Source organism: Squalius cephalus, assembly GCF_949319135.1.
Source record: "Squalius cephalus genome assembly, chromosome: 5".
Taxonomy (NCBI): Eukaryota; Metazoa; Chordata; class Actinopteri; order Cypriniformes; family Leuciscidae; genus Squalius; species Squalius cephalus.
In genome coordinates, this window is record NC_137126.1 from 49,169,634 (window position 1) to 49,185,972 (window position 16,339).

Sequence of the window (16,339 nt, forward strand, 5' to 3'; positions counted from 1 at the left end):
AGTAACTTTGCAGCTACATGTCAACTAACTGTCATTAGATTATTAGTAGACTGTCTGCTTTGACTATAAGTAACTTGGCAACTACAAGTCAACTTATTCTCCTAACCAGAACCCTAACACCTAACCATAACCTAACAGTCTACTGACAGTCCACTACACTCTACTAATATTCTAATGACAGTTAGTTGACATGTAGTTGAAAAGTTACTTATAGTTAGTAGAATGTCTAAAGTGGACTATCGAAATAAAGTGTAACCCCAAATTTTTCTAACATTGAAAACTAAAAAAAACATTCTACACTGTCAAAAGCCTTTTTGGCATCCAAAGATAAAATCATCGCTGTTTTGTTTTTTAAATATTGAAGTAATGTATAGCATTGAGAGCATGACGTACATAATTCACACCACACCTGCAGAGATTTCATGAAACCTGCCTAATCGGAATTCATAACTTTGGAAAGGACCATTTCAAGTCTGCAGGCCAGAACTTTTGCGACTATTTCATAGTCTGCATTGAGATGGTTAATGGATCTATAAGACGAACACTCCAAAGGATTTTTATCTTTTTTTAAAAGCAAACTAATAGAAGCATGTCTAGGATTGTCTTTCCATATGTTATTAATAGCCGGCATAAGAACTGGATGGATTTTCGACCAGAATCTTTCCAATGGAAAACCATCTGGGCCTGGACACTTCCAGTTCAGCATGGTCTGAATTGCCGCCCAAACCTCCTCTATTGTAAATGGTGCATTTAAGCTAGAATGATCCTCTTCTGTAATAAAAGGTAATGAAATATCATTCAAATAGGCAGTAATATTCAAATACAATGCTTTTGAGCTATAAAGAGATTTATAAAAATCTCTGAAAATACTATTTATAATCAAAGGGTCACTTGAGATGTCACCACCTGCATTCCAAGTCATATTAATTGAACAATCATTATTTTGATTCTTTAGCTGGGGAGCAAGCAATCAACTGGATATTTTTGTTTGGTGAAAAGCAATAGCTGTTGAATATGGCCAGTGTGATCCATTTTCAATTTGGACCTTGCATTAACCAAGATTTTGAAACTACTGTATATTGTGTATTTGCTCTAGCCTAGTGACTTCTTTCGGCAAGACTAAACTGCATGCACAAATTGTTTTGGAATAAAAAAATAGTCGAGCCTAGAATATGAATTATGCAGGTGTGAGTAAAACGTGTAGTCTCTCACTCTAGGATTCAACTGTCACCATATATCTATCAAACCTGTATCCATGCTTAAATTATTGTCAGATATCCTTATCTGCATTATCAAAAGAAAAAACAACCTTTACAACGGCGTTCGGATTATACCAATTTATTACACTTTCGTTTTGGGTTGTTCTGGGCTTCCGCCACTTTTCAGCGTCTCATAGACAAAATCTACCGGCCCACTTCCGCAAATGACGCTGCCTACCTCAACGACATCATTATCTACTACAGTAATGATTGGCAACGGCATCTGGAACATGTGTGCACTGTCCTGAGTTCGCTGAGGATGGCTGGACTCACGGCAAACCTGCAGGTGTGCAATTGGGCATGTGGAGGTACAATATCTGTGTTTCCACTTGGGACATGGGCAGGTGCGTCCCCAAATTGATAAGACAGCTGCGATTGCAGCCTGCCCAAGTGCCAAGACCAAAAAGTAGGTGAGACAGTTCCTGGGGCTGGCAGGATATTGTATGAGGTTTATTCCTAATAATTCGAAGCTCACCAGCCCGCTTACTGATCTCACTAAAAGCAAGGAAGCAGCAGATCTGGTCCAGTGGATGGAGCTGTGCCAACAGGCCAATACCAAAGTAAAGGCTGCCCTGTGCGGTGGCACTCTCCTAACTTTGATTTAAACTGTAATTTAAAACAGAGAAGCCAGATACAACACCTTTGAACAAGGGTTGTTCTTTCCCTCTGTTATTACCTCCTGGGATTGGAATTCAATCTCTGTTCGGATCATGGGCCCCTCAGTGGCTTCACCTTATGAAGGATACCAACGTGTGGATCCCCCATTGGTATTTAGCTTTACAGCCGTTTAAGTTGAAGGTGGTCCACAGATAGGGGGCGAGATGGCTGTAGCTGACTTCCTCTCTAGAAATGAGGGGGAGAGGCTGCAAGCCTTGGGCGAATCGTTACATTATGTGTCCTCAAGCCATAATAGTCAAACAGACGAGGGAGGGGGAAATATTAGATGGGAAAATATTATCTGTACCAGGAAATTACTGGAAAAAAAACATTTTCCATCCTCTGGAGTTCAGGTTCATCGCCTCCACCTCCCACGTTGATATGTAAACTTTCAGAGTCCTATAAAAGAGGCTCTTCTGTCCGATCTGAGAGACGACGGCTGCTGTGCTGATATTGGTGAAGTCTCAGGATTTTTCAAAACTATACAAGAACAGTGAGTATATGTTTTAAACCTTTTGCAACAGGGCAAAGTTATTATATTTATAAGTGACAACAGTATATGAATGAATCCAGAATTGTTCAGTAAAGAGCTTTAATTCTTAATTAAAACTTCACCAAAACCAATGACCAGATGCAAACTAGTAAACATTATAACTTCCACTGTTAGCAACTTGCATTAAAAAACAAAAACAATGGCTTAATAATTGACATTTGAGGTAGTAGCCAATAACACATTTTTATCAAAAGATTTTATAATGATGTTCTCCATTAGTTTTGGAATGATAGATTTTAACTTTAATGTCGACTCTATTGTTTTATAGATGAGTGCATCCAAACCCCAGGAAAGGTAATTCTGCTCAGATTCCTATGAAAGCTGTGCACTTCATTATATCGCCCATAAGTACTGTACTGCATTATGTAATGTCTATTACAAACTGGATGATTCTGAAAATAATGTTCAAAATGCACTTAAGACTCATTTAAATCTATGAACAAACAAAATATATGAAATAGCAGTATGTGATGTTAACTTCATCACTGGTCTGTCTGTCTGTCTGTCTCCGCAGTGAGGTGAGAATCGAACACTCTCTGAATAAGAAGGAGAAGGAGTTTGTAGTCAAAAGGAGAAAAGATGTTCTACAAAGCCTGAAGAATCTTCAGATACACTGCTGTGAGGTAAAACGTAGCCGGTTACTAATGATAATGGGAACTAGAATTTCGTCGCTAGACACGATGGGGAAAAACTCCTTTTTCCTCGAATATTGAAGCCTTTTTATATAGTGTATGCGTGCGAACCAATCGACAGTCTGCCCGCAAGAATGGGCGGAGCATCCCTCTATAAAACAGGGCTCATCTCGCCATAACTCGACTGAAGCAACAAACGCCTAGTCGTGTAGCATAATAGCACGGCAAGCTACGCAATACTTGTTCCCGTTATCTCAGGGAACCGAGGTTACATTAGTAATGAGTACGTTCCTTATCGATACTGTATTGCTTACCTAGTGTGATTGGGATACAATTCAATCACGCTGTGCTATGATTGCAGAAACTTGAGCCTTGGGCCTTGAAGACTATTCACCCAACAGAGAAGGGGCTCAGACCCTGGGTCGGAGCCTCCAGGGAGATATCAGCGGGTTGAGCTCACTCTGAGCCTCCTAGCCCCTTTTAGAAAGCGAACAACCAGGTTGTTCCTGCCAAAGGGGTGCGACCCGTGTCCATTATCTCTTGCAGAAAAGACAGTACCAGCGGTACGTCACAGGAGGTTGGGCCTTGGTTCCGAACTGTACACCAGTTGGAGAAAACAGACCACTTAAGAGTGTAGAGGCGTCTCATGGATGGGGCTCTAGCCTCAGATACAGTGTTTAGGACCCCAGCTTTAGGACTCCCACTGGTACCAAATTGCCCTGGCCTTCCAAGGGCTTTGACATGGCCATGATCCACCTTGACATGGAGACGACCTGAGTGCCAAGCATGAGCTGGGACCTGGGGTTTCAGCCAGTACTTCAGGGACTGCATGTGTAGCAGACCCAGCGGGAGTACTGATGATGCAGAGGCCATGATGGCTGAGGAGAATGGATCTGTGAGTATTTAACTCGGCCTCTGACTGGGCTAAGACGTGCCAGTTGTTGAGGTAATCCAGGATGCGCACTCCCTTCTGTCTCAGAAGGCTGCATCCATGCACTTGGTGAAAGTGCACGGTGCCAGAGACAGTCCGAATGGAAGGACAGTATATACTGGTAGATCACCCCCTTGAATGCGAAATGCGGAGGAGGTGAGCAACATTGCTCCTTTCCGATGTGTTGACCATGCCCCTGAAGCGGGGGGTCAAATGTTGAGCATCAAATGTTTGCAAAATCAAACTGTGTGTGTTTCAGACTGAAGTGCCAAACATTGCATTACTGGGATCTGGAGGAGGAGAAAGAGCCATGGTGGGTTTGATGGGATCCCTGGATCAACTCCAGAAAACAGGTCTTCTGGACTGTGTGCTTTATCTGAGCGGAGTCTCTGGATCCACCTGGTACACACACACACACACACACACACACACACACACACACACACACACACACACACACACACACACACACACACAGAGAGAGAGAGAGAGATGGGTTGAATGTCATAAATGAGAGCATATGTTGTTCCTCTGAAGGTGTATGGCCTCCTTATATCAGGAGCCAGACTGGTCCACCAAACTAGAGACTGTGGAAAAAAAGATCATCAAGAAACTCAACAATCCTGGAGTCAGCTTGAAAGATGCATTTGCCAAACTGAAGAAATATTACTATGAGAAAGACATATTCAGCTTGACTGACATCTGGGCAGCGATGTTTGTGACGGATTATGTGAAAGAGGTCTGTACCACAGACCACAACAACCCCTCAATGATGTATACAATCTTAATGAAGTGCTCACAGTCTTAGAAAGTGCTATATTTTTAGTGGTATATTGATATGTACGCCACACTTGGTTAAAAAATAGGATTTTGTAAGTCATAATAATAAGAAACTTTCTCATAATTATGAGGTGAAGTGTTTTCAACCCATACTTGTTTTGTTTTTTTCATCTGCATTTAACTCATTCAAATTAGTGCACACACATTAGGAGCAGTGAGTAGTGGAACTGCAATTGCAAACTGTGGGCACACACACATACACACACACAGCCATTCACCTCGACGCCCGGGGAGGTTAGGTGCCTTGCTCAAGGGCACCTCGGTCATTTCCTGCAGGTGTTGTGCATTGTTTAAATTTACATCCTTTCGTTATGTTTCGTGGCTGAAAACAGCCACTACTTTAAACTGCTGTAAAAATGTATCAGATAAATATTTTTTTCCATTTTTTTTGCATTAATCTATTAATCAACCTCAGTCCTGCTCAAAAATATTAAATGTTTAAAAAAAATTCAGGATTTTAACTCTTTAATTGCCAAATTCGTAAATGATGTCACTGATTTGGGGGGGAAAAAAACACAAAATTACTCATTTTCAATATAAAATGTGATTGTGGACTGGATTTTTTTTAACCTTTTATCACAGTCTTGGACATGTCAAAGATTAGAAACAACATTGGTTTTGATGCATTGTTAGTTTTTGTGCAGCATCAGATTTGAACTTTTTCTCCCTCATTTACTGTTCGTGGCTGTTTTTGCCCCATTGACTTCCATTATAACCACATTTTTTGATTGCAAAGCCATGACACCATATAATCATGCATTTTTTATTGTTGGTGGTTTTCCCTGTTGGGAAGAGGTAAAATTTGTAATTTTTACTGTTGATAACCAGGTGGCACCATTAACCCTTTAGATAGGCCTGTGCCAAAAAAAGCTTAGTTTCTGGCTTTTACATGGAGTTATATGGAGTTTATATGGAGTATAATAGCATAATAAAGTGTGTGTGTGTGTGTGTGTGTGTGTGTGTGTGTGTGTGTGTGTGTGTGTGTGTGTGTGTGTGTGTGTGTGTGTGTGTGTGTGAACTCACCTTGATGCGTCTGAGAAAATCAAAATATGCACCTCAACTCTCAGAACTACATGGAGTAAACAAAAACAAAGTAAGTGTATTTATGCATCTGCTGCCTTTTGATGGTGAGAAATGCAGACTAAACAAAAACAAAGCAAGTGGATTTAAACGCGTGCATGCAAGCCTGCTGGTCATTTGATGGTGAGAAGAACAGCAAGCAACATGAGAAAGGGCTTGACTTGTAGTGAAGTTTTAGAAATGATTATGCAGCCTGACCCTTCCAGCGAGCTGCAGGATGTATCGTCTTCTCCCTCTGACACCACAGACTCAGGAGAGTCAGATCCTGATTTGGATGTGGCACCCTCATCATCCTCTCTAGCTTCCACTAAAGGCGAGGAGGATTCGGAGGATCCTGGATCTGGGTGGATTGGGAGAAACGGCGAAGTGTTGTTTTCCACTAACGCGGAGACAACTCCCTTTCTTCAGCCTGCCATGTATGTGTTGACGCAAGACATGCTGACAATGAGGTCAATCATCTCCTCCGTAAAAAACAGATTGAACACGGAATCCATGTTCTGGACCCTTGCGAAGGCGTCGGCCCTGGAGTCACGCCTCTGGCAGGCTGAAGAAAGGGAGTTGTCTCCGCGTTAGTGGAAAACCACACTTCGCCGTTTCTCCCAGTCCACCCAGATCCAGGATCCTCCGAATCCTCCTCGCCTTCAGTGGAAGCTAGAGAGGATGATGAGGGTGCCACATCCAAATCAGGATCTGACTCTCCTGAGTCTGTGGTGTCAGAGGGAGAAGACGATACATCCTGCAGCTCGCTGGAAGGGTCAGGCTGCATAATCATTTCTAAAACTTCACTACAAGTCAAGCCCTTTCTCATGTTGCTTGCTGCTCTTCTCACCATCAAATGACCAGCAGGCTTGCATGCACGCGTTTAAATCCACTTGCTTTGTTTTTGTTTAGTCTGCATTTCTCACCATCAAAAGGCAGCAGATGCATAAATACACTTACTTTGTTTTTGTTTACTCCATGTAGTTCTGAGAGCTGAGGTGCATATTTAGATTTTCTCAGACGCATCAAGGTGAGTTCACACACACACACACACACACACACACACACACACACACACACACACACACACACACACACACACACACACACAAACACACACTTGATTATGCTATTATACTCCATATAACTCCATGTAAAAGCCAGAAACTAAGCTTTTTTTTGCACAGGCCTATCTAAAGGGTTAATGGTGCCACCTGGTTATCAACAGTAAAAATTACAAATTTTACCTCTTCCCAACAGGGAAAACCACCAACAATCAAAAATGCATGATTATATGGTGTCATGACTTTGCAATCAAAAAATGTGGTTATAATGGAAGTCAATGGGGCAAAAACAGCCACGAACAGTAAATGAGGGAGAAAAAGTTAAAATCTGATGCTGCACAAAAACTAACAATGCATCAAAACCAATGTTGTTTCTAATCTTTGACATGTCCAAGACTGTGATAAAAGGTAAAAAAAAATCCAGTCCACAATCACATTTTATATTGAAAATGAGTCATTTTGTGTGTGTTTTTTTCCCAAATCAGTGACATCATTTACGAATTTGGCAATTAAAGAGTTAAAATCCTGAATTTTTTTTAAACATTTAGTATTTTTGAGCAGGACTGAGGTTGATTAATAGATTTATGCAAAACAATTTGAAAAAAATATTTATCTGATACATTTTTACAGCAGTTTAAAGTAGTGGCTGTTTTCAGCCACGAAACATAACGAAAGGGTAGTAAATTTGCCCACAGTGTACTGTTGAGTTTTTGAAAAATTTCAAAGCATTTTCCCAAAATATGTGTCAAAATAAGATTTGTCACCAAAAATCATTCCATTTGCTGAAACACAGAAAAAGTTATGGCCAAATTTAGACTCAAAAATACCCCATAGTGGATGAAAACATCCCCAACAGCACATAAGGGTTAAGAATCAAACACACAACCTTCACATGACTGCCCTAGTTTAGTATCTCATTATAGACTTTGAGTTTCTGATTATATTGAGAAACTTCCTCATAATAATGAGAAACTTTCTCGTGTAATCTGTTATTTTCTCGTAATAAAAGAAACTATATCGGAATAATGGGAAACGTTCTTGTAATTATTAGCATACTTACACACCCTGAAAGTAACCCCGTTTTTGGACCCGAAAGTTGAGGTTATCTGCTTACTTACCCTTAAACATACCTGGGTATGTCACATATCCTGCTTTCTGGAATACCCAGGTCTCCCCTACACTAACATAATAAACAACAGCTGCAAAATATTTTTTTCTCTTCAGATAGATGAACAAAAACTCACAGATCAGTGGGACCAGCAGAGTAAAGATCCGTTTCCCATCTATACCGTGATCGACAAGCACAGCAAACAGCACAAAGATGCAGGTCTGTGTGTGTGTGTGTGTGTGTGTGTGTGTGTGTGTGTGTGTGTGTGTGTGTGTGAGAGAGAGAAAGAAAGATAGACGGTTACTGTGTTTGTGTCAGCTGTTATATGGATGTGTTTCTGTCTGCAGACCCCTGGTTTGAGTTGACTCCATATGAAGCCGGTTATTCCCTCACTGGAGCGTTTGTGGAAACATCCAACTTTGGCAGCAAGTTTGAAAATGGCCGTAAGATCAAGAACCAGCCTGAGATGGACATGCTGTACCTGCAAGGTAACAAACTCTGTTTTAAAGGAAAGTTTTTTTTAATTTAGGGGTTCAGGCATGTAGCGCAAAATCCGTATTGTAATTGTTAGAATTTCCAAGGATCAGCATTCTCCCCTAAAAGTAATTGGGCAGACCAAACTGTATGTTGTAGAGACTTGAAACTTTCAGGGACGGCAGTACTCACACAGTCTACAACGGCAATCGGCCTGACGGTTGCGCCACAGCAGTCAAAAGTACGTAATGGCTCATAACTCTTAACTCCGTTTGTCGCAGGCTCGTGTCTTATATCATAGGAATCCTTGGCTCAAGACGAACAAAACACATGTCTCAGATTCGATCGTTATCTGCAAAATTTTAGTGTATTTTAGATTTTTGAATCTTAGGTTTTTCGCCCTATCGGAACCAAACCAGTGCAGAAAGATTATCTGGAGCCTGATTGTCAATAATTATCACAAAAAAAAATTAAAAATTTCGATAAACGTCTGTGACGAGATGCCAAAACGTTTGAAGTGGGCGGAGCCACTTTTACTAAAATGGCTAGCCCTCTTGTACGGAATCAGATAATTTCACCAAAAATTACACCTCTGTACGGGCTCGGTCTGTGGTCGCGAGAAAAAGGACGTGGCGACTGGCCACTTGGTGGCACTATAAAACGAATAAAACAAGAAAACGATTGACTTGAAAACTGGCAAGTCTATGAGGACATTCACATATCTTGAAATAGACGGTAAATGAAGTTCGAGCAGCTATCAGACAAGGTTAAAGGAGGCCGATCGGAATGAAACTCGCTGGGCCTGTTTGACTCATGGCCCTTGAGGCCTGTGAGAAATTCAAAAGAAATAGGCCTTCGCGTTTTTCACTTGCGTAAAAGACTGGATATCACGCAGGGTTTTTTTGATGCCCACAACATTCGTATGGTGGAACTCCTCATTCTGAGCAATTTTATCTCTAGGACCGATTGGAATCCTCATCTCAAGACGAACATATATATCTCTGATTTCATTTCCATCATTAAAATTTTCCGCAATTTTTCTGCCATTTTGAATTGTCCGAAAATTTTTCTTTTTCAAACTCCTCATAGGCCGTTTGTCTGATTATTTTGAAACTTCACATGCATTATCCAGAGACCCTCCTGGCAAAATGTTGCCAAAATAATTTAGATCAGTGAATCATGCTCGCGACAGGACGCCAAAACGTTCGATGTAGGCAGGACCACTTTCACTGAAATGGCTATAACTCTTCAACGCAATCAGTTATTTTCACCAAACTTGTTATTCTCATGTACGAGCTCATTCTGTGGTCACACACACAAAAAAAATCCTGTGGCGATTCACCACTTGTTGGCGCTATAATATGAAAAAAAGAAACTCCCCGTAAAAACAGCTATAACTACACAACCTTTAGTCCAATTTACTTGGAAAATTGACATGCAGTGTCTTTTTCCAAGTTGCCATGAAGTGGAGTCGACATTTTTTTAATCAGTTTTATTTTGATAAACATGACACAATACAACATTGCGACTACATGAAAAGAGTGTTTACTGTTATAAAAACCTGATTTGTGAGCTTTAGTGGAACTAAAGGTGTGAGAATAAACACGAAACACACGTGATCGTTGTCATGCGGTGAATTGACACTTTTAAACTTAAATGTGTTTTCTGCAGCTCTGTGTGGCAGCGCTTTAGCTGATGGAGTCGAGATCCGTAAATTCATCTGGAAACGAATAAAAGGTGCAACTATATTGTTCTCAAGATGCAGTTCTGTCTAAAGCTGAGAGTCATTATCATGTGAACTTTACTTACATTTGATTTTTCCACCAGAGTTATTAAAACATTTACTACTAATCGAATTGGAGTTGAGGAAAGGTAAAGCATTTTTTACAGCTTTTATTTATTGACAAGTTGATCAGTCTTGTGTTTAATGATCTGTTCATGCTACCTGCTGATGAATAAAAAGCTAAACTCTTTAATGATGAAAAATAAAAAGTGAGCTATAATAATGATTATCACCTGAAAACACCTGGTATCTGAATGTCATAAATCTGGGGATGGAAAGCATTCGCATTCAAGACATTTTGCCCTGTGTTCAATGTGTGTTTTCAGAAGATCCACACTCCCCACCTGTAGACGAATGTCACCAGGTGCTCATGGATCTCGTGGACATGAATCTCTCGGTTTTGAATGGCAAAGATCCGTCTGCTCATGATAAATCCATCAGAACAAAGCTGAACGGTAAGATTTTCCTAAAGTGTGCTAGAAAATATATCTTTAATGGCTTTTCAGCAACATTTAAACAGTAAGACAAACTACAAATTAATTGATGAAACAACTGTATGGATACAATAACATGCAAAAACATCTGTTTTGTCCAACAAAAACTGTAATTAACACAAGACACACAAACTAGTTTTACCTGCGTCAGACAAAAATAACTCAATCTGCACTTTACACTTTTTTCACAGAGATCTTTGGAGGCAAACATCAGCTGATTTTTCTGGAGAGAAAACTGAGTCTCACTGATAAAGAAGCTGCAAAACAGTATATGAAACAATACACTGAGGATGTGTGTAATGGTTTGAATCATTGCTTCAGTTTCAAGCAACATAAAGGTAGGTTGAATTGTCTTTACAATGTTGATTTGTATAATGTACTTACTTTTTTGATTTTCAAGCCAGATTAATGCATAAACCGAAATGTGTCCTTAAAGTCCCGCTGTAGTCAATAATTGTAGGCTATCTCTTAAAACTCATCTTTGATCACCAAAATGATATTTAAGCGTTTTTTCTTTAAAAAAATATATTGTCATGCCTTTAAATAGCTTGAATGTAACTCGACACCCTTGCCTCATTTAGTATACGCGGTTCTATGAATATGCAGATGAGCCCCGCCTCCACTCACTCACTCAGCTCAGAGATCCACTGGTTGACGATCACACGTTGATCTGATTGGTTACAAGGTAGTTTGTGACGTCAGAAACACCAGCGATTTCAAAGCGTGTTTTTGAGACTGTCTTTGGTTCACTGCTAGCCTGGCAAGCCAGACCTACATCAAGATGTTGGGTCTGGCAACTCACCATAGACGCGGCTCAATCCGAGGGGCGGGATAAACGGCTGTCTTTCAAATTCCCTCTGCACGCAATAGGACAGCGCTTCAACCAACCAGAGCGTTTTCCCAACAGCGGAGCTAGTTGATAGATTCAACTTTTGCCATATCTGGCTGGCAAAACTACAAACACATCTTCCTTTTTTTAAGAATGACTTAAGTGCTGTTCTATGCTCTTTTCTCAAAGAAAAACTTAACTCCAAGTCGTCCAGAGTCGCGGCCAAAGCCGATTCGAAAGACTGTTCTCCAGCAGCAGCAGTTCTTGTTTTCAAGTAGCAGGTAACCGTCGCAACTCTGTCGTCATTATGTTAAGCCCGCCCCACCTACTCTATACACGACGTGATTGGCCTGACCCAATTGAGGTTTTTGCATCTCGAAAGTCAATGGAGAGTTGCTAGACTGCCCTGGCTGCAAAATACATTTTGCTGCCGCTAGGGTGCGTCTAGATTTCTAGGCTATTTCACTGCAGTTTTAAGGAGAAAATACTCAGCAATGGTGTTTGACTTTTTGTGTTATGACAATGAATGGTGTTATGAATTTGCTCATGGTCTGTCTTAAAGCATATTAAAAACGCAGCTTAGACATATAAACAACATTAAAAGCTTGATTTTCCCCACAGTGGGACTTTAACAAAGTGCTAACATTAGTACTAGGGATGCATTAAAGGAGAACTCGGCAACTCTAGCGAACTCTAGTCACTTCTTCGCTGATTTTTCCTTTTGTTGTCGCATGTTTTCCCCACGAGCTCCCCCTACAGCTGTGGGGGGGGCGTATATTTCACAACACGGTCGTAAAAAACTCACTTGCGGCGGCCTCCTCCCCCTCTCTACCGTTGCTCGTGCGTTTGTTTTGATCGGAGCAAGCCAACTGTATCGTGTGGAGATATGTCTACCGAGGTGGGTAATCTGGTAATACATCATACATGCGTGTGTGTTTATGTCGAATTGCCGTAAAGCAATTCGTGTTTCGCGCTCGCTCTCGTTCTCGCTTCTCACGAGACTTCCAATTTCTATCTTGCCGGGACGGTAGTCCCCAAGTTGCAAGGTTGGTTTTCCGCCTGGGAACGCTGGGGGGAGCGGGGAAAGTCACCAATATCACCAGAACAGGTTGTTTAACCATCCAAATGAATTCTAGACAGTTTTATTAAGTTAAAAAAGTTACCAAGTTCTCCTTTAAAGGCCCGATACTGAGCTCATGTACTCGTACGCGTAAAAATGCTCCGATACCAGGCAGCGTGTGTACAGTGTTTGTGTCCAGACAAAGAAACACTACAACAGAGAGTATAATGGGGATAAAAATGGAAAACCAGCATCTCAGACAGCGCGTGAATACTGAATTGAATTGTCTTTCACGTCTTGAGCTTGTACGGACGAATTCACACAAAATTATGTAAAAACGCTAGCCTGACGTCGTCATACTCAGATTCTAGTCAGAATGTGAGTCTGATACTGCTCCATTGGGCTGCGATTATGGGGTGTGTTTCAACCGAACCAGGAAGGAAAATGCCCCTCCACTCTATTGGATAGACCTACAACCAAATCAGAGCAACGGAGTAAGTGACGTATGTTTTTCATTCATGTTTCCAATCGACAAATGCCTTGATCGCGGTTCTCTGTTCCTCTTTTAAAATTAATGCGCTGTCGATATCTTCTATAACAGACGCGATAGCGGAATCTACACATGATGTTTCATAAAGTTCGGGAGGAGCATGTTCAGATAATCAATCTAAATAACCTGTCATCAAACAATTGCCATGTCTATCCTATCAGCATGAGAGGAAGCATATATTTATTCACTCTGTCAACTCACCTAACATTCCTTGAGAGTTTTCAGCACCCCTCCACTCACTCTTGGCTTGTTCTTCCACAGCCTGGAATACGGGGGGAGTGCTTTGGGTTCGGGCTGAATACAGAGCCCGGAGCCTCTCCTTGGACAGCACGCCAAATATGCATTTATTCTATCTGACTTATTTGTAAGTGTGAACTAGTGAAATCTCAATTCTCCAGCGGCAGTCATCTTTGTTGTAAACGAATTCAACCCAAGCGCTCTTTGATGACGTGGATGATTACGTTACCGTTGCTCATCTGTCCATCATCGTATAAAGCCCGCCCTGACAATTTGATTGGTCCGAACAATTTTTGTTCAGGCATAATAGCTCCTCAACGGATCGAGTCCAGACCGAACTTCCCGACCTAAAAATTTTGTGGGCGGGGCTAAGTTCGGCTGGCATCCAGGCTATAAAAACGCCTGTTAATTTTAATCAAACAAAAGACAAATAAATTACTCGCTGCTCTTGACTGAATAGGCTACCTTTTGTAACTTTACAAAAAGATCCATCTATATTTAATTTATGCAGTGCTTTTCACATTTGATTGATTACTGTAGTTTTTGTTGTAGTATCAAAATTGGAATAAAAATTTTATATTTCACTGGTGTCTAAACATTTGAACCACTGACCCAATCCTCAGCGCTGAGCCCTGCTGGAGCTGCTATAAATATGTGCTGTACTATTTAATTAAAGATAAAATATGATAGAGCAATAGAATGAACAGCAAAAGTAACAGAAGCTCATACCATGCATTTTAGCAGGCTTAATTAAGTATGAAAATAACTGAAGCAAATATATATTCGATGAACAAATTGAGCCAACTAATATGATTTGTATACTTTTGGTTTCACTACCAATACACATTTCTCCACAATAAAAATTACAAATGCAGTGAAAATACAGGTATACGGTTACGGTAACAGTATCGGTGAGTGCCAAAAATGAAAGTAACGGACTCGTTCTGGAAAAAGTGGTATCGGTGCATCCCTAATTAGTACTAATAAAAAAGGTTTTAACAGACTGATGCCACAGAAGAACCTTTAGACATCCAATAAGGTACTTTAAAGATTAAAAATGAAGAAACATGAAAAGCTTTTTCTCCAAAGAAACATATAGTCAACTAAAAATATATACAGAATATAAAACAACATCAGAATATTTACTGAATTTAAAAACCACTATATGTTTTACAGGTCTTTGGACGAGTATTTTTGATTGCATGGTTCATTGGATCTGGGGCAGGAAATATGACTTTCTTCACAACATGAAAGGTGAGAACAGAAACTCATAGACAGATGCTAACTGGAAATTCATTGTGAATAATATAATAATGCTGTGATCCCTCAGATAAAGTAATGCCCCCTGCTCTTCTGAAAAGTGAGACGAGAGACTATGAAGACGCTGGACTGTTGCTGAACTCGCCCTATTTCCCAGTGCTGAGAGAAGAGAGAGACATCAACCTCATCATTTCACTGGATTTCAGTGGAACTGAACCTTTCACTGTAATATATATACGCATATCATGTCATTCCAAACCCATGACTTGTTTCTTCTGTAGAACACAACAAGAGATTTTTTTTTTTTAATAATAATCTTGTTGCTTTTTTCATTCTTATTGACCACCAGAATTCACACTAACCTAAAATGTACAGGATTTTAAACACATTAACAGATAATTAAAAATGCTGGCGGTGGGGGGGTTCTCATCCTGATGATTTCATTGAATGACTATACCTAAATTTAAATGGTCTAACCCTTTCAAACAATAATGTGCTGTTTTTCTACCACAGACAGTGAGGGAAGTTGCTGAGACGTGCAATAAACTAAAGATCTCTTTCCCTGAGGTCAACATTCCTGATGAGGACGTAAAGAAACCGAAGGACTTCTATGTGTTCAAAGGCCAAAACACTCCAACCGTGATCCACATCCCTCTCTTTAATGAGGCCAACTGTGGAGGCAAGTTATGATCTTACAGTGTCCTGAATAAAACTGAAATATCAACTGTGTTCTGATTTCAGTGTGTAAATGTTTCTTCAGATAAAATTGAGGAATGGAGGAACAAATATAAGACCTATCAAGGTCCTTACAAGCCTGAGATGATCACTGAACTGATGGAGGTCGCTGGAAAAAACATCACAAACAACACAGATAATCTGCTGGAGCAGATTCGTCACACCATAAAAAAGCACAAATAATGAAAGATAAATATCAGTGGTGTGCAGCGATCTGAAAAAAGGCAGTCATTTCCAAAGTCCTGTTTTAATGGGGATTTTTTCATATGTAAATTAATGTTCCAGTTGCACTTAATGTTGACACATTTTTGACACACGTAGAATGTGAGTGAAAACGAAAAGCGAGATTTATTGTGTGAACGGAGCAATAGGCCAATCATGTTACTTTTCTGCTTTATATGTTAAAAATGTTTCTGCATGTTTCAGTCTGTTCATTAAGTAATAAATTGCTGATCATTAATAATCAAATCGACTGTAACACAGACTGATTTACACCTATGATTGCTGAATAAAATATTGTATTACTTTGCTTCTGTTCCAATTTAATGAATAAAAATTCACGAGTTGAGAAACATTAAAGTTCAAATTATGAATAAAGTTCATGAAGTAAATAAATTCCCCTGTGCTGAAAATCCAGCGTTTAATGTAGTTTATGTGTCTATGTGGTGTTTTTAATCTGCTTTAAGACAAACCATGTGTAAATTCATAAGTCGACAGCATTGCTGAGTATTTCCTCCTTAAAACTGCAGTGAACCAAAGACAGTCTCAAAAACACGCTTTGAAATCGCTGGTGTTTCTGACGTCACAAACTACC

At 40.1% G+C, this 16,339-nt stretch overlaps 1 protein-coding gene across 1 annotated transcript in view; it reads left to right on the plus strand.

Annotated features, from left to right (window-relative positions):
* Positions 1–1,969: 1,969 nt before the first annotated feature.
* The window catches only part of LOC307159169 (cytosolic phospholipase A2 gamma-like), a gene marked incomplete at both ends in the record, with an annotated part of 202,050 nt that continues 187,680 nt past the window's right edge, over positions 1,970–16,339 (plus strand). The window contains 11 exons of the mRNA XM_079872381.1: positions 1,970–2,026; positions 2,312–2,409; positions 2,984–3,092; positions 4,292–4,434; positions 4,570–4,771; positions 8,220–8,322; positions 8,451–8,591; positions 10,249–10,314; positions 10,687–10,815; positions 14,707–14,784; positions 14,861–15,015. Coding sequence (XP_079728507.1) covers positions 1,970–2,026; positions 2,312–2,409; positions 2,984–3,092; positions 4,292–4,434; positions 4,570–4,771; positions 8,220–8,322; positions 8,451–8,591; positions 10,249–10,314; positions 10,687–10,815; positions 14,707–14,784; positions 14,861–15,015 — 1,281 coding nt within the window. The remainder of the gene's footprint in view (positions 2,027–2,311; positions 2,410–2,983; positions 3,093–4,291; positions 4,435–4,569; positions 4,772–8,219; positions 8,323–8,450; positions 8,592–10,248; positions 10,315–10,686; positions 10,816–14,706; positions 14,785–14,860; positions 15,016–16,339) is intronic.